The following is a 27681-nucleotide window of genomic DNA, read 5'->3' on the forward strand; positions in this document are numbered from 1 at the left end:
ACCTCTGGTGTTGGAGTCAGAGCATGCTGAAGAATATCACACCTCTTAAGAGACTTCTGTGTACTGAAGCTTTATGAATCACAACTTTATAAATATTCAAACTGTGACTTATTTAAACATGATTTGTCTCCTTTTTTCCTTATTTCAGGTGTTCAAATTTTAACAAAACAGTTACATTTATAGTTTGTTTATGGCGGATTTTGACACTCTGATGGTGCATTTAAGACTTGAAAACTGGACATTTCACAGGAATCAAATCAAGCAAACAATTCTCCTTTACATGACAAAATGGCATTTTTTAAGAGCTTCCAGCAAAGCCTCCCCTCAGTGTCTGCCATGTTGGAATCGGTGACAGAAAAAGTCGACGATTTGGCTTATGCTCTGAGCGACGTTACATACACGGTGACCGGAGAACTCGCTGAGCATGTCAACACTATCATTCACAAAGTGCAAGCTGAGGAGCTGAAGAGGATTCGTAAGAAAGAGGCGGAGGAGAAGGAGGCTGCGGCACGACAGGCCCAGGAGAGAAGAGACACTTTTCTGGATCGGGCTGAAATCCAGACCCAGGCTTCATCTGGCCTAGTGGAGGATCCTGAGCCTCAGATTGCATACAACGACCCCTGTTCAGTGCTGTCAACTGAGACCTTATCTACAGAAAGTGACCTCTCACAGACTCCTGACATGCTGATAGAAAAGTTCAAGGCACAAAATAGTGCTGATTCACTCTTTATATGCCAACAAAACGGATCTTGCATTAAAGAAACTTCAGAGGTCACTAAAGTAAAAACATCTAGTCCAGAAGATGGTAATGAGATGAAGAAATCTAGCAGTAGAGATGCTGAAGGTGAGAGGACAAAACTGCTAACATTTTCCCCTCCACTGTCTGAACTTCATTAAATAACTGTCCAGAAGAGGGAGCCACTGTCTTTTCTTTCTTGATCGGATCTCTCTTCATCCGGCTGCAATGGCCTCTGCTTCAGTCAAAGTGCTGTTTTGCTTTCCCACCTTTTATCTTGATGACTTTACTGCCGTTTCTGACATTTAATATGTCAGTCTTTTTTATGCTTTTCTCCCTGTCTCTATTTCTATTCTGTGTAAAATTACCAGGGATATGCTTTATTTTCTTTAATGAAAATTATTAATGCATGTCATTCCTGGCAACTCCACCAACATTTTAGACTAATGTTAATTCATCATTTTGGCTAAAGAAGGAAGCTGTATTCCCTGCATGCCACCTTTGGGTCTTTATTACATGAGAAAGTGTTTGATTGTTAATCTATATTGCCCTCTAGTGTCTGTGGTTCAGATTGGTTGAAGGCAAGATATTTCAAACCTGCTTTGAGGTGTTTGTGACATCACAACACTGTTGAATTGCTGAAAGTGCCAAGGTTATATTAATAATATAACAGATGCTTTCATTTGTTGAGACTATAAATCAGTTATACCATTTCTCATCTCTTCTGAAGTGAAAACATTGGTATTGTATTCTCTAAAAACAAAAAAAAAAAATCATTTTAAAATAAGCCATTTTTTATTATTTTATGCAAAGATGTTCTAAATAACATTTTGAAGAAAGGCCTTCATTATTTTACAGAACAAAACTAAAATTAAACATCATTATCATTAATCATAAATCAGGCCTGTAGCCAAGAGGGGTTCTGGGGGTTCGAAAGACCCACCCCTCACTGACAAAGGTCCAGAATTGGTCCTATTTTGACTGATATGCCATCATAAACAGTGATAATAACCCATCGAAAAAGGTTTTATGATCAAGTGGAATCTTCTGCTAATCAGCGTACACAATTTGTTTTCATAAGTCCAACATCCAGTTATGTAAGAAAACATACAATCTGACATATGTGGTCATTTTTCGCTACTGTATTATTATTATTTTTTTAAATATTTTACTAGTAATTTTTATTCTAAATCTTGGAACAAAAAATGACCAATGAAAAAGTGTGAAGCACCAAAAGCAACCAATATTAAAATTAATTTGAATACTATTTTAGCTATTGTTGTTATCCATAAATTTTTAAATGTAGTTTTTTTGATTATGGTGATCATCCAACAATCTATAACAATCTAATCAAACTAAAATAGTGCTTAAAATGTCACTTAAATGCAGTATTTATATCTCAGAACTAAATAGTAGCCAAAATGAGGCCTATAACGGCGAAAAGGTCCACTTTTGGAGACGCCTGTATGACGTCAGAATTATTAGCCCCCCTTTGAATTTTTTTTTCTTTTTCAAATATTTCTCAAATGATGTTTAACAGAGCAAGGAAATTTTCACAGTATGTCTGATATTTTCCCTTCTGGAGAAAGTCTTATTTGTTTTATTTCGGCTAGAATAAAAGCAGTTTTAATTTTTTTATAAACCATTTAAAGGTCAAAATTATTAGCCCCTTTAAGCAAATTTTTTTTTCGATATTCTACAGAACAAATCGTTATACAATAACTTGCCTAATTACCCTAATATATATATATATATATATATATATATATATATATATATATATATATATATATATATATATATATATATATATATATATATATTTATATATATATATCATACCTGTTAACCCTCCCGTTTTTCTCGGGATTCTCCCCTATTTTACAGTTCTATCCCACTATCATCCCGTATTTTTAGTTTCTCTCTTAAAGGTGGCAATAAACATTAAAGAGCCACAGAGCCGATTCTCCCTATACGCAAAACCGCCACCAGGGCCCGCCCCTTGCTCTTAAATGTGAGTCTATTCTGTGCTTTCGCTTTGTTCAGGCATAAAAACACTTTGAAAATATAAAAACGGCGGCATTCCCTTTCATTTTCATTACAGGTGCCGTCTCCCCTTCATATGCAATCCTCAAAACAGTCATATGCATGACTGTCAGCTGACGCGCTCCATAGTGATAAATAGACGCTGTTTCCCAAACAGATTCTGTACACGCGTTTTGAAGCTTTTGGGTGCGTGTTTAAACAGACATATACACATAATTAAGAATAATAATATTTAAAGATGTCGATCTTGGTGGGGTTTTTTTTTTTTTTCAAATACAATTAATTTCGTCCTAAATGAGGATAAAAGTTAGGAAAGCAATCCAAAGCTTTCATTATTACGTTAGATCTGTGCATGACACCTGTTATTTAATGTAATAAATTAAATCTAAATAAATAAGAGATTCATTCGCTGCTCTTTAATCAGAATGTGTGAAGCGAAGAAACGGCTAATGAGATTTGATATCTTGATTCTTTTTCATGACGATAGCTATTAATTTTAATAAGCTAAACTGTTTGCTAATAAATTTGCTGCTAATGTATACTATTTAATATTTATTTTGAAAATAATAATAATAAAACATATCACTGACAATTTAACTGTTTAATTACAATAAAACAGCTTCAAATGAACATATTTAGTAATTTGGGGATTTTTTATGGGGGGGGGGGTCGTGGGGGGGCTTTATTATGGTGGGCATATCCCTTATTTTCACGTCCCAATGTTGACAGGTATGATATAGATATATATATATATATATATATATATATATATATATATATATATATATATATATATATATATATATATATATATATATATAAACACACACAGAGACACAATATTATTACACTTCACATTCTTTTTCTACTTACAGTATTTACTGACATGCCACTGCTAAAATATCTCATAAAATGAGAAATGGTGGAGAAAGTTTGACTGCGATAAAGGTTTCTCAAAATATTTGTTCTGCTTAAAATCCAAATTATTTTCTTTTGTCCCCCTTTGGTCTTCTTCAGAAAAGAGTTACGTGAATGCCGACTATCACTGCTCGTCGTCAGACAGTGATGATGAGGTGATCGGTCAGTACCAGGAGGCCGTGTCCCGGTCGCAGGGTCTCCGTGGAGGTTCAGCACGAACAAACTCACGTCACCAGAAGGGCTATGGATGGGACACACGGCAGAAATACTCCCCTCTAGCGGCTGAGTATGACGGCTACAGCAGCGAAGCATCGGCAGATGATGGTAAATTTATCACATCCACACAAACAAAAAAACACATTTCTTTCAACTATATGAGATTTGTCAGATGAGATAAATGCTTATTCTTAAAGGGGAGAGTCAGTGTTTCATGTGTTTTTATCATTTAGCAGACTGAAGTTAAGTGCCTCAGTAAATCAAAGTTTAGGCCATACGCTACTAATTGACATAAAATGAATGATTATACCTGTGTAATAAGTCAATCAAATATAAACAAGAAATTAAATCACAATACATTGGCATTATCAAATGAGTGAAATCAACAAAATCATCCTTGAGTTTACTCATGCCTTAAGCAAATATGATTTGTATTGATGATGTACAGTCATTTGTTCAAATGTGGGGAATTTTGGAAGAACAAAACATGATTTTTTCTTCAATGAGGCAAATATTGTGTCTTTGAAAGTTGTTGAACCTGTTTGTTGAACCCTTGCTCAAGATATTTGCAAAAACAGCTGTCGTAGGCTTAAATTATGAACAAAACAGGAATTATAAATCAAAAACAGAAACTTATTTAGTGGTCATATTTATTAGATGATATTTCTGTTAGAACAGTGTTCCTGAACGTGTTTAAAAAGCATTTTGAGAATATTTTTATTATATAAATTACTGTTGTATATGTATATGTAAATTATTCGTGTAATGGTAAAATTTCAGCAGCCATTACTCCAGTCTTCACTGCAGCATAATATTTCAGAAATCATTTTCATGTGTTTTATTTGGTGAAAACAATTGTGCTGCATAACACTGAAAAGAAAGGTGCATTTCTATAATGTTTTATGATGTATTTAATCACTTTTGATCTACGTAATGTGCCTTCGCTAAATACAATTGATTACTTTTAAAGAAAAAAAAAACTTACTGATCCAAAAAGTTTGAACAATATTGGTCTTCCATGGCACCTTGGCAAAGCAAATCAATTGAAGGGATAGTTCACCCAAAACCAAAAATTCTGTGATCATTTAGTCCCCCTTCACTTATCACAAACACATTTAAGATTCTGTGTTTTCTTGAACACAAAAAAAGTTAGTTTGAGAAATGTTGGAAACCAGTAACCATTGACTTCCATAGTATTTGTTTATATAATTTATTTTCTGTTTAACAAAAAGAGTACAGATTCAGATGAGAAAATTGTATTTTTTTTTTGTTTGGTTTTTGTATTTTTGGGTGAATATCCCTTTAAAGGGCACCTATGATGAAATTATCTTTCGTACGCTGTTTGGACAGAACTGTCTGTATGTGTAGTGTGTCCACTGTCATATTAAAGTGATATAATCGCAATAAGTATCTTTTAAAACATTTTCTGATGTTAAAAAAGGACCCAAATCCCACTGATTTTGAGGCCCACCGCAACGTGATGTAGGAGTGTGGTTTTCACCGCCCACCGAATTGATTGACAGGCGCCATATTTCTATAATAACATGTATGCCCCTGTCCAAAGAACTTATTTTTTTTGCAAATAAACTCTGTGATTTTTATACGTTTTATAAGTTTAAAATGTTTTTAAAACAGAGCATGTTTGTAATAAAGAAAGTAAAATCGCTATCTTATTCTCACTACGGCCGCATAGTGTCAGTAAACGTGCATATGTGTGTGTGTACTGCAAACGGCATTTGTGTGAGACTCATCATTTCAGAAAGGCTTGAATAGACTCCCCCACAAATACATCAAATAGACTTACTTGGTATTTTTGACCAATGAACTGGGTTTCAGCTTCATGGCTGTTTTTCTGATGTAACACATGATGAGAAGCAGACACGCACATGGGAACGGTGGGCGGGGAGAGGCAGCTCATTTACATTTAAAGCCACAGGCTACAAAAACAGCTATAATATACTCAGACACCAAAAATGGGCAGATTCTGAATTCTATAATAAATTATCTGATGGGTATTTTGAGCTGAAACTTTACAGACACATTCTGGAAACACCAAAGGCTTATTTTGTGAAAGGGGTAAAATAGGTGTTTTTAAATCCCAACTAAATGCATGTTTTTTCATAACACTAGATGGCGCCGCTCAACAACAAATCCTCAGCTAAGACATGCTTGTTTTTCACTGGAATTTTGGCATGACTCAGAACTTTTTTCATAGTAAAGTTAGTAACAGACCCAGAAGAAAAATCTGAATGAAAGCTGTTTTCAATAAAAATGACTGTGGGCTGCTCTTTTCTCTGGCAGCGGTGAGTCTTGCAGAGAGTAAAAGGGTTCAGATCATGCATATATCACATGTCAAGTGAATCTGGATGGTTCTGGAAGAACACATTTTTACAGAAGGAGCCAGAACACATTGTTTGTTTGCTTTTTCTTCTAGTTTTTCCACACAAATACTCAGAGAGCTGCAGTATGAGCCAAGATGAAAGAAAAAAGAAAGAAAACAGTACTTGGAAAAGGAGACTATTGTGTTATTAAATTATGTTATTCTGCTTTTGGGAGAAAGATGATGATCTCTGCTTTTATACTGATACATAAATGGCTCTGTGATGACTGTCAATAATCATGGGTAATGAACAGGATTAGGGTTATTTTCTCTACTTCCAATTGTCCCTTCAATTGCCATTATTGCATTCCGAGCTGAAATCCCTGCTGGAATTATCTGGAAAACAGAGCAGGAAGATTACGGCGGGCGATGAAGAGAATGAAAATGTGTCAAAGGGAAGTGCTGTCAGAAAGAAAAAAGCAGGAAGCGGGTGGAAAATCTCTCTCTGATTTCAGCCTCTGCTTCTGTGAACTACTGCACACAGAGACACATAGAGCTGCATGCTTTTCTCATGAGCTGTTTTCCTGGAGGCAGGAGAGCCTGTAGCCTCAGGCCATCTGTATAATACATGAGCCGCTAACACACACACATTTACATTTATGCTCACATTCACATCGCACAAACACACATACACACATTCCTTCACTCATACATAACAAATGAGCTGAGCGTTTGCTGTTGGAAGCACGTTTGGAAGCAAAGAGGTTTATAACACCTTACCAATGCTTTAGTTTGGCTATTCATTGCGTGTTGTTTGGACTGTTTATGAGCCCTAGAAAATCAAGTACAGGGTCACACTATTGATCACTCTTCTTGGCAATACTAACTGTTGTAGTTCAGGCATCAATACTGGCATTCAGAGTAGAATAAAAACAAGAGATATACAGTAGGGCAGAGTCTCTCGTTAACAGACATTTTTGTTCATTGCCGGAGGTTGAAAATGCTGCAGTGTTGATGATCAAAGATGTCATTCGACAGTGAGATAGAAAACAAGAGTGCTTCTCTATGGTCTTAAATCGCAGCTATGCTTCTTTCATCCAGCCTCATTAAAAGTAAACTCTGATTCTGAGTTTTCGCCTTAAGTATCCTTATGCATATCCATTTTAGTATTGTCAAATTTTAACACACTTATTTTATGATTTAGAAAATATATAGGTTCTATATTTCAGGTTCTAAATTATAGTAGTAATCAATATACAATAGTAATTGTCATAAATATCATCATCTATTCAACCATTTTCCAATTTCAAAACTATACAGTTGAATTATTAGCCCCACTTAGAATTTTTTTTCTTTTTTCAATATTTCCCAAATGATGTTTAACAGAGCAAGGAAATTTTCACAGTATGTCTGATAATATTTTATTTAAGTCTTATTTGTTTTATTTCGGCTAGAATAAAAGCAGTTTAAAAAAAAAAATTTAAGGTAAAAAATTATTAGCCCCTTTAAGCCATATTTTTTTCCTACAGAACAAACCATCGTTATACAATAACTTGCATAATTACCCTAACCTGCCTAGTTAACCTAATTAACCTAGTTAAGCCTTTAAATGTCACTTTAAGCTGTATAGAAGTGTCTTGAAAAATATCTAGTCAAATATTATTTACTCTCATCATGGCAAAGATAAAATAAATCAGTTATTAGAAATGAGTTATTAAAACTATTATGTTTAGAAATGTGTTGAGAAAATCTTCTCTCCGTTAAACAAAAATTAGGGAAAAAAACAAACAGGGGGGCTAATAATTCAGGGGGCTAATAATTCTGACTTTAATAATTCTGTATATCAATACCGTAATGTGTAAACAAAATCATTATCAGTTTACTATAGTGTTGCTGTTGATTATTATAATAATAGAATATTGCATTACTGGAATAATAATAAATTAATGATACATTTTGAAAAATTGTTGGCAACATTATCAGGGTATCCGCGGGGTCTTAAAGTCTTAAAACGTCTTAAATCTCAAAAGTTCAATTTTAGGCCTTTACAAGTCTTAAATCTACTGAAATGTTTTGTTGTAGGTCTTAAATCTTTTTTAACAGGTCTTAATCTTTCTTTGTTCATGTATAGCTACCCAATCTGGCCCTTAACACCTATACAATCACCACCAATTCATCTCAATAAAACTTTTTATTTAAAATAGCATTTAATTACTTTTCTTACAGTAACGTTTGCTTCAGAGTTTTCCATTTATTTATTGCTGAGGATACTGACCTGACCTAAATTTTGTATTATTATTAATTCAATTCAATTCAATTCACCTTTATTTGTATAGCGCTTATACAATGTAGATTGTGTCAAAGCAGCTTCACATAAAAGGTCACAGTAAATAGGAACAGTGTAGTTCAGTTTGTAGTGTTTAAGTTCAGTTTTATTATTATTATTATTATTATTATTATTATTATTATAGTAGACTGAAGTAATTGACAGCTATGTTTTGTTTTATTCTTGGTAAGGGTTATAGGGTTTGTGAATGGATATATTTGAATATTATTATTTTTTTTTTAAATATAACAAATTATTATTATTTTATTATTAAATGTAATAATTTTTAATCATTTTTTGATAGGGCTAGTGAAAATCTTCTCTAACTGGGATATTTGAAAAAACAAATCCTTAGCATTTAGCCCTGTATAAGTCTAAAATTTCATTCATAATGGTCTTAAAGTTAACTTGGTGAAACGTGCAGAAACCCTGATTATTCTTAATCTGTTTTTCTGTTTTTGAATAATAAAATATTAGATCTTTTTAATTACTGTTCTTACTATTAATTTAATGAAACAATGATTTATTATATTATAATACAATTCATTTTGTCATTATTATTTATTGTAATATAACAGGTTTTTTTTTATTACTTTTAAAATTGTTCTACTGATAATGTAATTGGCAGTTCATTCCACTGTGGCAACCCCTGATAAAGAATGGAATCAAGCAAAGGAGAGTGAGTGAGCCAGTAAGTGATGATGTAATTTGATAATTAAAATTATGATATTAAATGAGAAATAATTATAAATATTGTATGAAGTAAGTTTAGAAAAATATATAGAAATAATCCACTCCTGGAAAATGTACAGCCCCAGCAATATCTGAGTTTCTAATAGTCAGAACTAGTTACATCAAAACAGAAGCAGCTGTGTGCATGTGTGTGTGTGTGTGTGTGTGCGTGCGTGCGTGCATGCGTGCGTGTGTGTGTGTGTGTGAATGCACTGTATTTATGAGATCACTAAATCTTCCTGTCATGACCAGCAGCATGTTACTATGGCAACAGGCACTTGGTTCATTCTCGCTACAGAGCTGCTTCACTTGTAGGGAGAACGCAGGTAAATCAGGCCACGTTTCACCATTCATCTCAATTTCAATTTCATAGAGCCACTAGCAGCATCAGCAGATCCTCAAATTCCCTTCAGTTTCTGCATTTGAAAAATGAAAAGTGCCGATTTGTTTATTAAACGTGTGCACTCTGTGTTTTGTAGCTCTTGAAGGACAACTGAATCATTTATGAGCATTCAGATGCACTGTGCAAAACCATGAGCATTCCTTCATTTGAGCACAGGCTTTTAAAGTATCATTCTTGTTTAAGGTTTCACTTTCTTTAAAAAAAATATATATAACATACTCTAATGATAATGAGGCCTAATCGACTTTTTATACAGCCTATTGTTTATAGTTTAACTGAAGTTAAAAAAAAGGGTTCATTATTCTCCTCACAGTTCAGCCATCAAATCTCAAAAGACAACTTATTAGAATTAACAAATTGCTTTCAGTAGACCATGAAAAACCCCAAAAACTCGAAAGAAGTCTTTTCACAGCAGTATTACCGATGTGTTGATTATTGCTGTATTGTATGGAATACAAAGACGAACAAAACGAAAGAGCTTTGGCCACAGATATGATCAGGATACTCATAATACCATGTTAAAATACTAAACGTAACAAATTTAATCCAAAGATTCTCTCTGAACTCTCATTGTTTATGGAAGTGCCCTTTGGTTGAACATTTTTGGGAGAAAATTCTAAACTTTTTATCCATAGTGTTTAAACAGGATATACACAAATGTCACTCATTAGTTCATTCATTTTCTTTTCGGCTCAGTCCCTTTATTAATCCGGGGTCGCCACAGTGTAATGAACCACCAACTTATCCAACATATGTTTTACGCAGCAGATGCCCTTCCAGCTGCAATCCATCTCTGGGAAACATCCATACACACTCATACACTACGGACAATTTAGCCTACCCAATTCACCTGTACCACATGTATTTGGACTGTGGGGGGAAACTAGAGCACCTGAAGGAAACCCAGGAAATCCACCACCCACAGGGAAAACATGCAAACTCCACACAGAAAGGCCAACTGACCCAGCCGAGGCTCGAACCAGCGACCTTCTAGCTACCTACTGCGCCATTGCGTCGCCCCTATGTCTAAAACTGTTTATTCTAAATATTTTTCCTATTCCAAGCCCTTTTCATTGTTTATTACATGCAAAACTTATAATAGCTAGTTTTTGGAAAAATACATAAAGCCAGCATTTTGGACAATGGTTGCAGGAATTGTCTCATTGTTTGGCTTTAGAAAAATTTACTTATATAGTCAAGAGAAAACCTGAAAAGTTTTTCAAAATTTGGGATCCCTTTGTAGGTTTCTTGAAGGAAGCTGATACAAATCTTTTCTCTGTATAACTTGTATAACCTGCTATTGGTATATCGTGGTTCTTATATAATGTACCTTTTTATTGTATGTGTAAGTACATGCATTTACTTAAACATTTGTATATTTTTATTATTTTTTTTATGTATTTCTTGTAATTTTTTATTCTATTTTTATTGTTTTGTTTTTTATTTATTATTATTATTATTATTATTATTATTATTATTATGTATGTTTGGTTTTGATTTCTGTTGTACATGTTAAAAGCTACTAAAATCAATAAAGACTGTGTTAAAAAAAGATACTAAACATAAGAATATTTTCCTGACAGAAAAAATAAAGCACAAACAAAACATACCTATCAGTCAGTCTAACACAACCTTCATTCATTCATTTATTCATTTTCCTTCGGCTTAATCCCTTATTTATCACCACAGCGGAATTATCAGGAAGCTATTTCGGCATATGTCTTACACAGCAGATGCCCTTCCAGCCGCAACTCAGTGCTGGGAAACACCCATGCACTCTTACATTCACACACACACACACACACACACACATTAATATACTATGGCCAATGTATTCATTCATTCATTTTCCTTTCAGCTTAGTCCCTTTATTAGTCAGGGTTCACCACAGCGGAATGAATCGCCAACTTATCCAGCATATGTTTTACACAGCGAATGCACTTCCAGCTGCAAACCATTACTGGAAAACACCCATACACTCTCATTCACACACTACGGACAATTTAGGTTACCCAATTCACCTATAGCGCATGTCTTTGGACTTGTGGGGGAAACCGGAGCACCTGGTGGAAACCCACATGAACACGGGGAGAATATGCAAACTCCATAAAGAAATGCCAACTGACCCAACCAAGGCTCGAACCAGCGACCTTATTGCTGTGAGGTGACATCGCTACCCACTGCGCCACCCATGGCCAATTTAGTTTTACCCAATTCACCTATAGTGCATGTCTTTGGGCTGTTGGAGAAACCAGAGCACCTAGAGGAAACCTACATGAACATGGGCAGAACATGCAAACTCCACAGAGAAACGCCTCCTAGCCCAGCTGGGACACAAACCAGCAACTTTCTTGCTGTGAGGCCACAGAGTTAACCACTGAGCCACTGTGCCACCCTTAACACGACCTCATTATTTAAAATAATGTTTAATCTCTTTTAAATAGAAGAGACTGAGATTGTAAGCAATAATCTGAAATGCAATACTAAACACATGCACAAAGGCAATACAGTTAAGCGAAAACACATTTTTAAACCGCTCAAGATTCTATTCTGCATTTCTTGTGCAACTTCTTTGAACAACTTCTTTCCTTCTTGCTTGATAATACTGGGCTAAAAACACCAAATGCAACTCTCTCTCTCTCTCTCTTCAGTGAACTGCATCCAGCGGATGAGACGGACTCCGCCATTGGACGAGCTGCAGCCTCCACCCTATCAGGATGAGGACGGGTCACCGCGCATGTCATGCACACCCTCTGACCTGGGCGATGCCAAATGTGACCTTTCACATGGGAGCGATAGCCCCAGACACAGCTATGGGAAATGTCCGAGCGAGCTCAGTGGAGCCCAGGAAACAGAGAGCTTCCTGAACAAGGGCTATGAAGAAGATGTGCCAAGTGACAGCACTGCTGTACTCAGCCCAGAGGTGAGCGATGAGTAATCTGCAGATTTCCAGCTCATCTTTGAGTCTATTTATTTAGTTATGAAAATGTGTGTACATTTATATTTATTCAGTTTTTAAATTAATTTCACGAATATTATTGACTAATATGAAAATGTTAATATGATTTATTTAATATGGTTTGTGAAGTAATATTTTCTGTCTTTTATTAAATATATTGTATGAGAGACTTGCTTTGTTTACCAAATAAGTGGTTCTAATTGGATTTGCATTGCTAACATTAAATAAAAGTTAAAAAGGTATTATATTTTATTTCATATATTAAGTCTTTAGTTATGATACTGCCAAAATCATTACACATAAATCTGCAGATTTTTTACTAAATTCTTCACAGAAATAGCAAAAAAAGATTCTGCAGATTCTGTCTGGCCCTAGCGATGAGTAATGAAATCTGTCTGCAGAAATTAACTTAAGGCAAATATGGTGGCAGTCCAAATCATTAAATGGGTAGTTCATCTTCAGAACACCAATTAAGATATTTTAGATGAAACCCTAGAGCTCTCTCATCCTCCATAGACAGCAGCAGTCCTGAGATGTTCAAGGTCCAGAAAAGGAACCAATATTATTGTCAAAAAAACTCCATGTGACTGTAAAAACTACTTTGTTCACCTATGTCTTCAGTGGCAGATGAGCATGCATGTTTACTATGGACAGTTTGACGCAAGTTCCAGCAGTTCCACTGCTGAGTCTAATGGCAGCATGTTGTACTGCTACTAGTAAACACACATCCTGACGTGACGCAGGAGAGAAGACAAAAGCAAACAAAGTCATCTTTGCAGTTTTTCTAGCACACAAAATTGTTCTTGGAGGACCACTGAAGTTGCATAGAATGTTTTGACAATGTTTTTGGTTCCTTTTCTGGACTTTGAATGTCTCGGGACCAGTGCTGTAAATGGAGGATCAGAGAGCTCTCAGATTTCATGTAAAATATTTTAATTTAATAACAGAATTTTCATTTTGGGGTGAACTAACCCTTTTACGTACAGTAGACCGGCTTTTTGTAGATGTTGCTTTTTATATTTGATTATTTTATTTCTGTACCTCAATACTGTTCGACTCTCCAGAAAACCATTAAGCACTACCTATTTCATTTGTATCTTTGTTTTAAAATATTAATTTATGCTTGTAATTTATACACACCTGAATCAATGTAAAATGATGAATCTTTCCCAAATAGACTCATTTAAATCATCTCAGGAAATTATATTGAAATCCCAAAATGTAATCTCAGAAATATTAAATATCACGATCTCAGTTTTTTTTTCCAATATCGTGCAGCCCTTATTAATATAAAAATATATTTACATGATCTGAATTCTGGACCAAACGTATAAGTAAACTGAAATGGTAATAATCATTCCTTTTAGATGTGGTTTGAACTTCCATATTGTTTTTTTATTTACAGCAATTTTCTAAACTTCATAGGCATCGATCCTTGATATTACCAGCCTTTAATCACTCACACATATTCTAACTGTTTTCTAGTGGAAAGCAAATTTTGATCCAGTTTTGACCTCTTCTTTTAGGGCAACGCTGTCAGGTGTCATTTTCTTAAGTTCTTTCTCAGTTTCATAACCCCACCATGCACACAAGCACAGATGCACGCACACACACACACACACACACACACACACACACTTATAATTCAGCATGCTTGCGTTGTAGACATCTGTGAAATAATTGATATGTTTACTCCAGCAGTGATCATACCGAGCCACATCCTCAGTCTGACTTTTGTTATATGAATTATAGCAAGAATAATCGTGTCTTCGCCATCAATCTTTCAGCACGTCCATCCATCACAGAATACTGTATGTCTATATATTTAAAGCTGGCATATAGAGGGCCATATAAATATACACACTCTCTGCGCAGACATAAATGTTGCTGAAAAGACTATTATTTTCTCTCCACCATCTCTGCAGGATCTGTCTGCACGTGGATCTGCAGCTCAGCTTCCTAAAGGCTATGACCCGGATCCTCTCGCTCAATATGGGACACTTGACGTCGTGTTTGACTACGATTCATCTGACCAGCGTTTGTCCATCTCCATAACAGCGCTGACAGACATTCCTTCTGTCAAGCGCACGGGGAACATCTCCTGGCAGGTGCATCTGGTGCTGCTGCCCACCAAAAAGCAGAGGGCCAAGACCATCATCCAGCGCGGCCCCTGCCCCGTCTTTACTGAGACCTTTCACTTCAGCCATATTGAGTCAGAGATGATCGGGAACTACGCCATTCGCTTTCGCCTATACAGCGTGCGCAGGATGAAGAAGGAGAAAGCTCTCGGAGAGAAGGTGTTCTACCTCACCAAACTCAACCTGCAGGGCAAGATGTCGGTGCCCATCATACTGGACCCGTACTGCAACATACCTGTGAGTCTGACAACACTTTTTCAAACGTTTCAAAAACGCTCGTTTATGATGTTTTTAGGACAAATTATTTGCATTAAAGAAAAACTTTAGATCATTTAAGAAAAACATGATTTATTTTTTGTACTCATTTATGTTTAATGCTACATTTCTACACTTTACTTTACTAAATTGATCAAAGTGAAGTTTTTTATAAACTAATTTCAAGAAGATCACATGCTTATGATTGACCACGGCTGGTCCCGCATTAGCTATCGTATCATTTACCAATCAGACGAATCCAAACACACTATAAAAAAAACGATTTTCTTACCTTAGTCATCTTTGTCTCAAAGAATCCACCGCTACTCCTCCCCCTCTTTCTTAGATTAATCCAGGATAGGGTGGCACAGCGGCTCAGTGGTTAGCACTGTTGCCTCACAGCTAGAAGGGCACTGGTTCGAGTCCCGGCTGGGCCAGTTGGCTTTTCTGTGTGGAGTTTACATGTTCTTCCCATGCTCGCGTGGGTTTCCTCCCAGAGTCTAAAGACATGCAATATAAGTCAATTGAATAAACCAAATTGGCACAGTATAAGAGGGTTTTATTACTGGGCATTCACCGCATAAGCATATGCTGGTATAAGCCGGTTGATTTCACAGTGTCAACCACTAATAATCAAGGAATAGGCCAAACAAATGAATTCAGGGGAGCTCTCGAGACTACCTAAGCTCAGACTCCCCTCTCTCCCAATGAAATGGCAGGGAGCCCCGGGCTTGAGGATCTTCTGAGCTCAGCTGATGATTGATTATAAAGCTTGTTTGGCATGCTGTCCCAGGAGAAAGCACTAAGTGTGAACTCTTGAAAGTGACAGTGAAACATTTATAATGTTACAAAATTGATCTAATAATGTGAACAAAATTATATTATAGTTTCTACAAAGATTTTAAACAGCACAACTGTTTTCAACATTGATGATAACCAGAAATTTTTCTGGTTCAACAAATCCATATATTCGAATGATGGAGCAAAAAATGAAGTAAAGATGTTGAAAATACAGCTTTGTCTAAATAGGAAAAAAATACATTCATATTTATATTATACATTATATTTATTGTTATTTTATATTGTAACAATTTTGGCAATATGCTGTATATTGTCATTTATCTATATGTATCTGTCATGTATCTACATTTATTTTATTTTACTCAAAATTTAGACTGAAACAATTTACAAATGCAAGCTTTTTGTTTTTTTTAAGCAGGCAGCTGTTTAGTGACATCAAAAATGATTATGTCACTATATAATTTAAATATTTTAATATTAAATTATTTTATAATACAGCTACAGTATATTAGAAACATTCAGCCTTTATTCAGTTTTGCTGTATTTAGGTGACTTATTTGTGTTTTACTCAAACTCTAAGATAACAAGAGCATTTGAACTCAAGACTCGATATTCAGTTATTAAAAAATGAATCCATGTCTCTTTCATGCAAGTGTTAAAGTAGCAGATCTGGCCAAATGAAAAGAGCTCCTACATAGAGAACACTCCCACATAAGCTATAGAGAAAAATGTTTTAGTATGTTAGAAAGTCTAGAAATGCAACAAAATAGTGTTGTTCATAAGTTCGAAATCATACTAGAAAATATTTGAGAAAACTGAACAATATGATCAAGAGGAATAACTAAATTATGGATCAAAGCAATTGAGAAAACTCTTAATTTACTGGCAAAGACAAGATGATGAAAGAGAAAAAATATTACAATGCAGAGGATAAAAACACTGAAGCATGAACTCCAGAACTGAAGTCTTGACCACGAAAAACTTAAAAAGTCAGCTTGAATATGCTCAAATTAATTTGGACTATTCTGTTTTGTTGAATAAGGTGACAAAACTGTAACATTTTGGACCCATGGGTCAATAGTTTACAGTACATTAGGTTTTTGTCTTGAGTCTTTCAGGTCATAAATAATTGTGCTAAACAGTTCAGCAAAGTTTCTGTGCGTCACAGGGCAGTGACTCTCAGGCAAGCATGTCAGATGTGTCGTGCAGTGAAACGGCCTCATCGTACCCGTCTGCGGCTCAAGGATCTGCTCCAGAGATTCTACTGGGTCTTGTGTACAACGCCACTACAGGACGTCTCTCTGTGGAGGTCATCAAAGGAAGCCACTTCAAAAACCTGGCTGCAAATAAACCTCCTAGTAAGTCCAAAACCTATTCAAAACGATTGCTTCTAATCTTGAATCCCCTGCATCATTTTATATAGGACCAAATCATGTCACCTTTCACCTTTGACCCTCAAGGTCCTCCCTCTTTCTTTCTTTTCATTCATATTACCCTTCTGCTAAGCACTGACCTCCTAACCCTTCATAGCTTCAGGCACAGTTTGGTCAAGCATACAAAACAAGAGCCTTTGCCTTCAGAAAACACTCTCACAACAACCATCAGTGGACGCCCCTGCCATAACACAAAATTCAGCCAATAGAGATGAAGAGACAGTGTTATAAAATAGTGATGAAAGCTGCAAGTTTCTCGTATGCGCTGGCCCTGAATCTCAAAATATACTTGTTTTTTTAAACATACATTAGTATATGTGAGCTAAGCCTTTCAAAGTATACATGAAGTATTTGACAGCATGCACAGAAGGAGACCAAAACTGCTGAAAAGATGGCTCTCTGTCTTCTTTTAAACATTTTTAAGGTCTTCATGGTGCTGCTTACCATGCAGTACACATTGTATTAAGTGATGTGATTAAACAAAATAAATCCCAATGATTCTGTCTGAATTGTACAGCTATATATTCAAATTTTCTTTCACAAAATGAAACCAAAAAAATTAGATTTTAATCTAAATCTATATTTGAAATACAGCAGTCAATCAGCATCCAAAAATAATCACCAAAAAAAATGTATTCACCAAAATTCGTGTCTCATTTCAAAATCATTTAAAAATTATTTTAACGTGATATAATCTGATCATTTGCACAAAATCAGTCATTTTTGTCCACAAAGACACTGGACCTTGTCATACACCCGGCACAATAAGGCATAAGACGTGTTTTGCGCAATTTGTTGCTATTTTCAGACCAGCGCAACCCTAATTTTCACGTTTTGCGCCACGTTGTTTAAATAGTAAATACATTTGTGCCACTTTGTGAACTCACGTGTGTGCTGGCGTAAAATAGAGGTCTGTTAAGGTGCATTAATGCTATTGTTGCTATTTTGAAGAACTAAAATAAACCACGCCACTGACCATCTGAAAGCAGGTCTAAAGTCTAATGCAAAGCACGTTAGTTATGCACCTATGTTGGTTCAAGCACTTGCACATTGCTTAATACACACAGGATGTACAGCAATACACATATATATTTACATATGAAATAAAATAAAATGTTACAAAAATTATTATTTTCTAGATAAATATAAAAACCACTGCCTCCATATCTTCATGCCTCCATGCCTTTTTTTAGTTCATTCATGACAATATGCATTTGTTTAATGTTATTATTATTATTAGCAGCATTTATTATTTGCATATTTATATTTGTTTTAATAAAAATAAGTTTAGATTTGTCCGCCTGTTGGGTTTTGGAGATGTATGCTTCACTATAAGGGGCATTAGAAGAAGATGTGTGTTTGGATATAAAAGTTTTTGGACTTCACTTCGTTATTATTGTTCATTTATTTGTTTGCTGGAAATTAGAACTGAATTTAGAAATAGTTTTGAAACAAATCTGTGCGCTTAACAAATTAAATTAATATATAGGCTGATGAATGTCTTCAGTGGAGTGAGTTTCCACCGTTTCCTTACTCCACGAAAGTAAAGGAGTAAACAGTAAAAGTGAAGAGAAAGAGAAAGTAAAGAGGCAGAATGGAGAAGTCTCATTCTTTATTCTTGCTGCAGATGGTCTGTTTAACAGTTTTTTAAGCGTTCAGTTTTTTCCTCTTACAAAGGCCGCCATGTAAAAAGCAAATGCGCCATGGCGCGACACAACTGTCTCTTAAAGGGAATGGGAGTGTGATCACTTTAATGCATGTCATGCTCAAAACACACCCATAACTCATTAAGAGTATAAGCACAACCCTGTTAAGCAGGTCGCACACCAGAAGCGCGACACGGTGTAGCGCCACACATTTCAGAACTCTAAACATAGGTTTCTATCAGGGTACACACACCGGCGCCCAGCTATGACTCAGGATACTGTTCTATTTCTGCTGCACCACAGAGCGCCATCTGATTAGTTTCATGTTAAATATCATGCCCTTGCACCATGCACTTTAGACTTTGTGTCTAGATCATTAAAATAGAGCCCACTCAGTCTAATATCTTTTGATGTTATAAAATGTTCAGTAAACTCATTTTTATGTAGGCAATAATGTATGTTTTAAAAATTAGATAAATACTGTATTAGGAACTGACTAGAAATAAAGGAAATAAATTATTTATTTTCATTTGGATAACTTGATTTCAGCATTTTAAGATTTGAGGTTTTTTTAAGTTCTCAACTGAAAAATATACCATGAAAAGCCTTTTTGGTTTTGTTTTTTTATCTTTCTTAAAAATATGAACACTAAGTTAGACTGAACTTAATATAAAATTGTATTTTATTATGTCACCACCTAAAAAATCTAAATAACTATAAATGTAAATCCACCTTTACAATGGAGAATTGTGAATATGTTTTAGTCCCCTCAGATAAGCCCTTTATAGACTGTGAAACACAGCCAAATTCAGTGTTGACACCTTGTCAGTCAGACTTACACATACTGTATGTGTGCAGATAAAAAGCAGAGTATACTTTGTTCTTTATCCTGAAGTGGCGCAGTGTGCTTTACGAACACATTACCTCTGACCTGATGTGATTAACCCTTCAAGCCTTTTGACCTGCTCTTTTTCTCCTGCCGTTGTTGACATTCTCTCTCTTCTTCCCTGATGATCCCCCTCTGCTCTCTCCTGTTGTCAGACGGTTTGTTCTGTTGTCTAAAGCACTTGATAGGTGGCCAAGTGTACATAATCCGAGGTGAGTGTTCTGTGGCTTACCTTTATCAGCATCGGCTGCTGCTCATCCATCTTTCTGTTTCCACACTTCCTTTTTTCATCGTCGATCCTTGATGTTAGACGAACTGGCGAATGCTTCTACATGGATGGTCTGATCTATGGAAAATTTGAACGCAAAGAAGTCAAAACAGAAGGAAGATTTAGAAAATAGGAAGCCTGTTATGCAATGTATTTAGCCGTCATCCATGAAGAAGGTTCAAACGCTGTTATTTTTGGCCACGTTATGTTGGTTATGCTAGTATTTTATGTTCTCAGTAGTGATGTTTGCATGAGTCCCATAACCATGTGGTTTAGATTTTTTTGTATGCATTTACTAGATCATTTGCTTGGACCATTTTGAGTTTTTGCTGTCATGTGACTAGTTCTAGTCTAAAATGCCAGAGAGATCTTTATAGACTTTGAACCATGAGTTGTACTGTTTGCTGAACTGTACTGTGACATTCTCAGTTACTCTGGATTTAGGATTTCTAGTTGTGTCACCCGCTTTGAATGTTATCACTCGATTGAATGTGGGTTATCAGTGGTTATCAGCTGATAGATATGGGCCAGTAGGCGCCTACTAGAAGACTCAGAAGGCTGTTATCATCCATCCACATGGTTAATCAGCTATACTAATAAAGAAGACTCCAGATCCAGATCTGTTTTCATATTACTGTGATGGTTGGGTTTAGGGTTGAGGTAGGGGTACACGTTATTAAAATACAATTAATGGGAAATTTAGTAAATAATTTAAATAATTCTCATTAACTTCGGGTCTCAGCCGTATCTATGGCTGATTAACCATGTGGATGGATGATAACAGCCTTCTGAGCCCACTAGTAGGCGCAGAAGGCCCCTACTGGCCCATATCTATCAGCTGATAACCAATGATAACGTCCATTCAATCGAGTGATTACATTCGAATCAGCTGGATGTGTTTAAGTAAACGTTATTTTTCTTTTATTCTATTGATTACATTTCTCACAAATTTTAAATATAAAGAGTTTATTTAAATATTAAGAGTTAATATTTATTTAATAGTATAAATTAACATCAGATGTACTGTTTCCTGACATATTCATACATAGACAATACAACAAAATATTAAAACAGTGTGTTATTCTGACAAATGGCCAATTTCTTAAAAGAATGCATTCAATTACAATATTTTTATTTGAAATTTGGATCGAAAGATATTATACCTTTATATAGTAAAGCAGATATTTACATTTTACTCAAACCCATACCTAGTAAATCCAGAGAAACTAAGGAAAAATCTCAGAATGTCATTGTTTAAAGTGGAGTCTTAGATTTTATCTGTATATACATAATATCTTTTCTTTCTTTTCTTGTTTTTGTGAATTAAAATTAATGTCAGTATATAGTTTTTTTAATTAGCTTTATTAGGTCTTATTACAGTGATATAACCGTGAAATTTAATTTTGGAAGCTGTTTGTGATCTTTAAATCAGTTTTTAATCCATTCAGCCGATTTAGCACTTTTTGCTTAGCTTAGCATAGATCATTGAATCGGATTAGACCGTTAGCATCTCGCTCCAAAAAAAGAGTTTTGCTAGTTTTCTTATTTAAAGCTTCACTCTTCTGTAGTTACATTGTGTGCGAAGACTGACAGAAAATGAAAAGTTTATTTTTGGATTTTTTTGAGAGAGATGCTAATAGTCTAATTCGATTTAACAATCTATAATAAGCTAAGCTAAAGGGGCTGCTTAATATCAATTAAATAGTAACTTTTCATTTTCTGTTGGTCTTAGTCTATAGAAGTGAAGATTTAAATATGAAAATTATAGAAATGGTCTTTCTGTATTTTGTAAAGAGTTCAAACAGTTATCAAACATTAAATTTCAGTAATTAGTTTATGGTAAAACAACTGAAGAATAAACTCGTGAAAAATTTAATCAAATACATGTGAGATTTATACAGTGGAAACACAAATGGTGAAAAGTAGGTCTCCATACAAAACTTTAGGAATGCAGATGACCAGGATTTTATGTAATAGGAAACTTACTAAAGTGCATTTCTGCGGCAGTGTCAGGAAGCGCTTATATTTCTGAATAACCGCATCACAGAGGCTAATCAGCCTTTTTAACTAGCATTGGAATCACATTCAGCTTGAGGGGCTGAAGATGATTTCTTCACTGTCAGGTATGAAATCTGTGTTCCCATCTCTGAAATCTGCGCTTCTTATAGCTCGCCTCTTCTATTAGTTGAAAAAATAGTAAAGGGTGAAATATTTTTCTTGAAAACGCAGCAGGAAGACTCCACAGGAAGCCCGAACACAACCCTCGCCCCGACACAAAGACACAGAGAATACTAACGTCGCTTGTATTGTCGTGCATTCAGGCGCTGTGAATTAAACGCGGTGAAAGGCCCTGAGCTGCGGCTCTCAATGCATCTGTAGAGGAGCAGTTCAAAAGCCTCTGAAAGCAGAAGACAGAGCACTGATGCGGGACTCAATTATTAATCAGTGAGCATTGATTCACGCCGAGCGTTAATGCAGAAAAGAAACTGAATGGCCCATTTTCAGCCAATAAATTTCATCCTGTATTAATGAATGGAATAATCAATTGCTTTTCAGAGATTGAGAGATTGAAGTGTTGCTAGGCTGGAATCACAGTTTTGAAAACCTTCATGCTGGCAGAGGAGCTGTGCTACAACAATATCCTGTTTCTTAATTTAACGGCTCAACTTCCGCACCTACAATTTCCCTAGTAGGAAATTACTTTTGGATTTTTCTCACTAAAATGAAAACTGATTATTATTGCAATTAGTATAGTTTTCTCGTTCTTCTGTTTTTCATAGTTTATAATTATGATATTAAATAATTTATTTAAAAGTGCATATTTTTGTCTGGTTTTCCAGTATTAACTTTGTTTATTTTTTATATATTAATGTATTTTAATAATATTTTATAATATACAGTTGCAATCAGAATTATTAAACCCCTGAATTATTAGCCCCCCTGTTTATTTTTTCCCCAATTTCTGTTTAATGGAGGGAACACATTTCTAAACATAATAGTTTTAATAACTCATTTCTAATACCTGATTTATTTTATCTTTGCCATGATGACAGTAAATAATATTTTACTAGGTATTTTTCAAGACGCTTACAGGTTAAAGCAACATTTAAGGCTTAACTAGGTTAATTAGGTTAACTAGACAGGTTAGGGTAATTAGGCAAGTTATTGTATAATGATGGTTTGTTCTGTAGACTATCCAAGAAAATATAGCTTAAAGGGGCTAATACTTTTTGACCTTAAAATGGTTTTTAAAAAATGAAAACTGCTTTTATTCTTACCGAAATAAAACAAATAAGACTTTCTCTAGAAGAAAAAATATTATCAGACACACTGTGAAAAATTCATTGCTCTGTTAAACATCATTTGGGAAAAATTTAAGGGGGTTTAATAATTCTTATTGCAACTGTATGAATTCACTTATTTATCTTATTTCATCAAGTATTTACTAGCAGTGAGGTAATGTCTTGTGAGGTAAAGTTTTTCTTGTTTTAAAGCGATCATGACATGCACTTTCAATTTTTTATATTATGTTCCTCAAACTTATTTAATAAACTTTTAAAAAATAATTAAAAAAATATAAACTTTGGCACCAAAAATATATAATATACTGTGTGTATATGTAAAGTTGAAGTCAATATTATTTGCCCTCTTGTGAAATTTGTATTATTTTGTAAATATTTTCCAAGTGATGAATAGCTCAAGGAAATTTTCACAGCATTTCCTAATACATGTTTTTCCTTTTTAATAGAAAAGACAGTTGGGTTTTACAGTGTAGTAGGAGTCTCTGTGATATGGAAGTTTTTTCCTAACAAAATTAAAATTCAAATGCTTAAAAGATCAAATGATAAATCAAATGCTCAAACTATGAATCAAATCCTCAAACCAACATCGCAAATGGTGAATCAAATCCTCAAATGACTCCGCAAATGGTGAATCAAACCCTCAAACTGACATCGCAAATGGTGAATCAAGTCTTCAAACGACTCCGCAAATGGTGAATCAAATGCTCAAACTGACATCGCAAATGGTGAATCAAGTCTTCAAACGACTCCGCAAATGGTGAATCAAATGCTCAAACTGACATCGCAAATGGTGAATCAAGTCTTCAAACGACTCCGCAAATGGTGAATCAAATCCTCAAACCACTCCACAAATGGTGAATTAAATCCACAAACTGACATCGCAAATGATGAATCAAATCCTTAAACCGTCTCAGCAACAGTGTTGCCCGATTGGGCAGTTTCCCGCCCAATTAGATGGTTTTTAATTTATTTTTGCGGGTAAAAAAATGACATGGGTGGGTAGTGAAAATTTGGGCGGTAAAAATTTGGGACGGCGTGTCCGCCAGCCCCGGTCTGCCCTTATAAACCTGTTTTGATCTCCCAAAGAGATGCTATAGCCGTCGTTCTTCGCATACAAACGCTTAGAACAGTGTAGAAACGTTTGTGATCTCCCTCCCCGACACGACATCTCAATCACCCCCCCACCCACCTCATTTTACGCTTGAACAACTAAATGAATGCTGAAGTCTATTTAACTGAATGTATTGTAATTACTTTACAACATCGATGCGGTAAAAACAGCCTTGTGAAATTGAAAATAGGCCACATTAAGCTTTCAGCGGAAGTTTATCGATGACTTTAAAATTCTGGCTGTGCATAGAACCCATTGAGTACAAATAAAGTCCACTGTTTTATTTTTATTCTTGCTTGAACTAAATTAATGTTGAAATTAAATTTGTGTAGTTTTTTGGTAGTGTTTACAGAATCATATTCATCAGCGCAAAAGACAAGCAGTTGCAACAAAATTATGTATAACATAATGTTTAAAGAGTTTCCCAGTGATGGGTTGTGGCTGAAAGGGCATCCGCTGCGTTAAACAATGCTGAATAAGTTGGCAGTTCATTCCGCTGTGGCGACCCCAGATTAATAAAGGGACTAAGCTGAAAAGAAAATGAATGAATGAATGAATAATGTCTAAAGTGGACATACAAAATAAATTGTGTCTCTATATTTTTAAGATATTTTACCAGAAAAAAAAAATCTAAATACCATTTAAGCTTATTACTATCATATGAAAGCCATTTCAATATTTTCATAATCAAACCAAATGTTCTTTTGATTGAACTGATAGTAAAAGTAAAAGTATGACTGCTTCTCCAACTGACCTTCTCTTTCCTGCTGTTTCAGACACGTATGTGAAGCTGACTCTGCTCAACTCAATGGGTCAGGAGATGTCCAAGTGTAAGACGTCCGTTTGCCGAGGCCAACCCAACCCCACCTACAAGGAGACCTTTGTGTTCCAGGTAGCTTTGTTTCAGCTCTCCGACGTCACGCTCATCCTGTCCGTCTACAACAAGCGCAGCATGAAACGCAAGGAGATGATTGGCTGGATCTCTCTGGGCCTCAACAGCTCCGGAGAAGAAGAATTAACTCACTGGACTGAGATGAAGGAGTCAAAGGGACAGCAGGTGTGTCGATGGCACAGTCTTCTGGAGTCCTAGAACGCTAGTGAGCCACAGTGATGATGATGAGGATGATGATGTGTGTAATGGGATGGGGGACAGAGAGCAGGTCAGGCCCTCGAATGACCCCCCCCAAGCGACAGGCTGGCCCTCACTTCAGTGCATTAAGAGAAACACTAGTAGTTCTGGGGATGGTATCCGCTCTCCTTCCCAGTGTATTTTGGGAAATGAGTTAGAGAAAATGGTGAGAACAGGGTTAGATGTGACCGGATTAATGGAGGTAACAGGTTTGGGGATTTTTTATATATATTTATTTGTATATTTGTTATCTTGATGTTTCTATTTTTGATCTGCTCGAGATGATTGTTTCTAATGGGCGTATTGTATGGTGCTTTAGGGTCAAACAGAGGGAAAAAAACAAACAAATATCCATCTTTTTCCTATACCCCATGATGCTCTGGAGATTGATCATGAGAATCGACTAAGGTAATGCAAGTTTATCTATACACTACCTGACAAAAGTCTTGTCACCTATCCAGGTTTTAGGAACAACAAATAATAACTTGACTTCTAGTTGATCATTTGGCATCAGAAGTGGCTTTTATGAAAGGCAAAGGCCTCTCGATTACGCTTATTTTACCAAAATAAAATATGATCATGCCTTGATTTTTAATTATTTATTTAGATCAGTAAGGTCTGACTTTGCTTAGACAAAAGTCTTGTCACTTAACAAAAATAATGTGCAGTATAGAATATAAAGTCTTGGTGCAGTGGACAGAATGAATATTGTGTAATACTGGCTCAAACAACTTAATTATTAAAGTTATCTGGAATGGAAAAGAAAGGGTTCATCTTACCCCAGATATGCTCAATAATGTTCATGTATGGAGACTGGGTTGGCCAATCCTGGAGCACCTTGACCTTCTTTGCTTTCAGGAACTTTGATGTGAAGGCTGAAGTATGAGGAGCGCTATCCCGCTGAAGAATTTGCCCTCTCCTAATGTAATGGGCAGCACAAATGTCTTGATACCTCAGGCTGTTAATGTTGCCAGCCACTCTGGAGATCTCTCGCTCGCCCCCATACTGAATGTAATCCCAAACCATGATTTTTCCTTCACCACACTTGACTGATTTCTGTGAGAATCTTGGGTCCATGCGGGTTCCAATAGGTCTTCTGCAGTATTTATGATGATTGGGATGCAGTTCAACAGATGATTCATCTGAAAAAAATTGACCTTCTGCCACTTTTCCAAATTATCAACTAGAAGTCAAGTTATTATTTGTTGCTCTTACAACTGGGATCGACGACAAAGCTTTTTGTTAGGTAGCGTGTTGTAACACAATGGTTATTCAAAGTGCTTTACACAAACAAGATGATTACAATAATCCTACAATAATCACAAAATTTGTAAAAGAAATAAATACAACAAATAATTACAATCAAAAACAGATTAGAAATGTATTAAAAGACAACATATTAGAATGAACAAAATACTCTCAAAAATCAATAACACAAAAAATTCTAAACAAATCTTTTCTCACAGATATGTTTGTGATACTGATGTCATATTAAAAAAATTCTGACAAACATCACTTTTATGATTGATACGAAATAAAGCACAAATTTTCATTATATGTAGATTATTTGTTGCGCAACCTTATTATTTGAAACGTTTTGTAAAAGTTCCTCAAATTGAAAACACAACCCATCCCTTAAAACACAGTAGTCATGTGTGGAAAAAAGGTGGATATGTTTGAGATACAGGAGTGGAAGTTCTACAAAGACAAGACAAGTTAAAAAAGTCTAGAGTCTGTTTAGAAAAAACTCTTTATTGAAAAGTTTGAAGTACTGTCAGCTTGACTAAATGTCATTTCTGAGGCATTTTTTTAATGGAAACTCTGACAGATGTGTCTACTGTATAAGAATGGCTAGCCTCCGCAACATATGATCAGATCTCTAGATCTCTGTCATGATTTAGTTCATTCCGCTTTGAAATGTACCATTAGAGTGCCAATCAGGACTTCACCACATATAGCCTGTCATACGGCATTATATGTCAGCTATTTCTCAGTTGTAATACTCACAGTTGAAATCTGAAGCACACCACAAAATGAACAGATGAAAAGATATTCT

The 27681-nt window shown here is 35.3% G+C and overlaps 1 protein-coding gene across 1 annotated transcript; it reads left to right on the top strand.

The window, feature by feature from the left end:
• The first annotated feature begins 288 nt into the window (after positions 1-288).
• syt14a (synaptotagmin XIVa) lies at positions 289-27010 on the top strand. Its single transcript, XM_056470824.1, has 7 exons — positions 289-844; positions 3800-4024; positions 12349-12620; positions 14582-15031; positions 17019-17208; positions 19971-20027; positions 25273-27010. Exons 1-7 carry the CDS (start codon positions 289-291, stop codon positions 25584-25586), a joined length of 2064 nt encoding a protein of 687 aa, XP_056326799.1. The 3' UTR covers positions 25587-27010.
• The last annotated feature ends 671 nt before the right edge of the window (positions 27011-27681 follow it).

This window comes from Danio aesculapii, chromosome 13 (assembly GCF_903798145.1).
Source record: "Danio aesculapii chromosome 13, fDanAes4.1, whole genome shotgun sequence".
NCBI classification, from domain to species: Eukaryota; Metazoa; Chordata; class Actinopteri; order Cypriniformes; family Danionidae; genus Danio; species Danio aesculapii.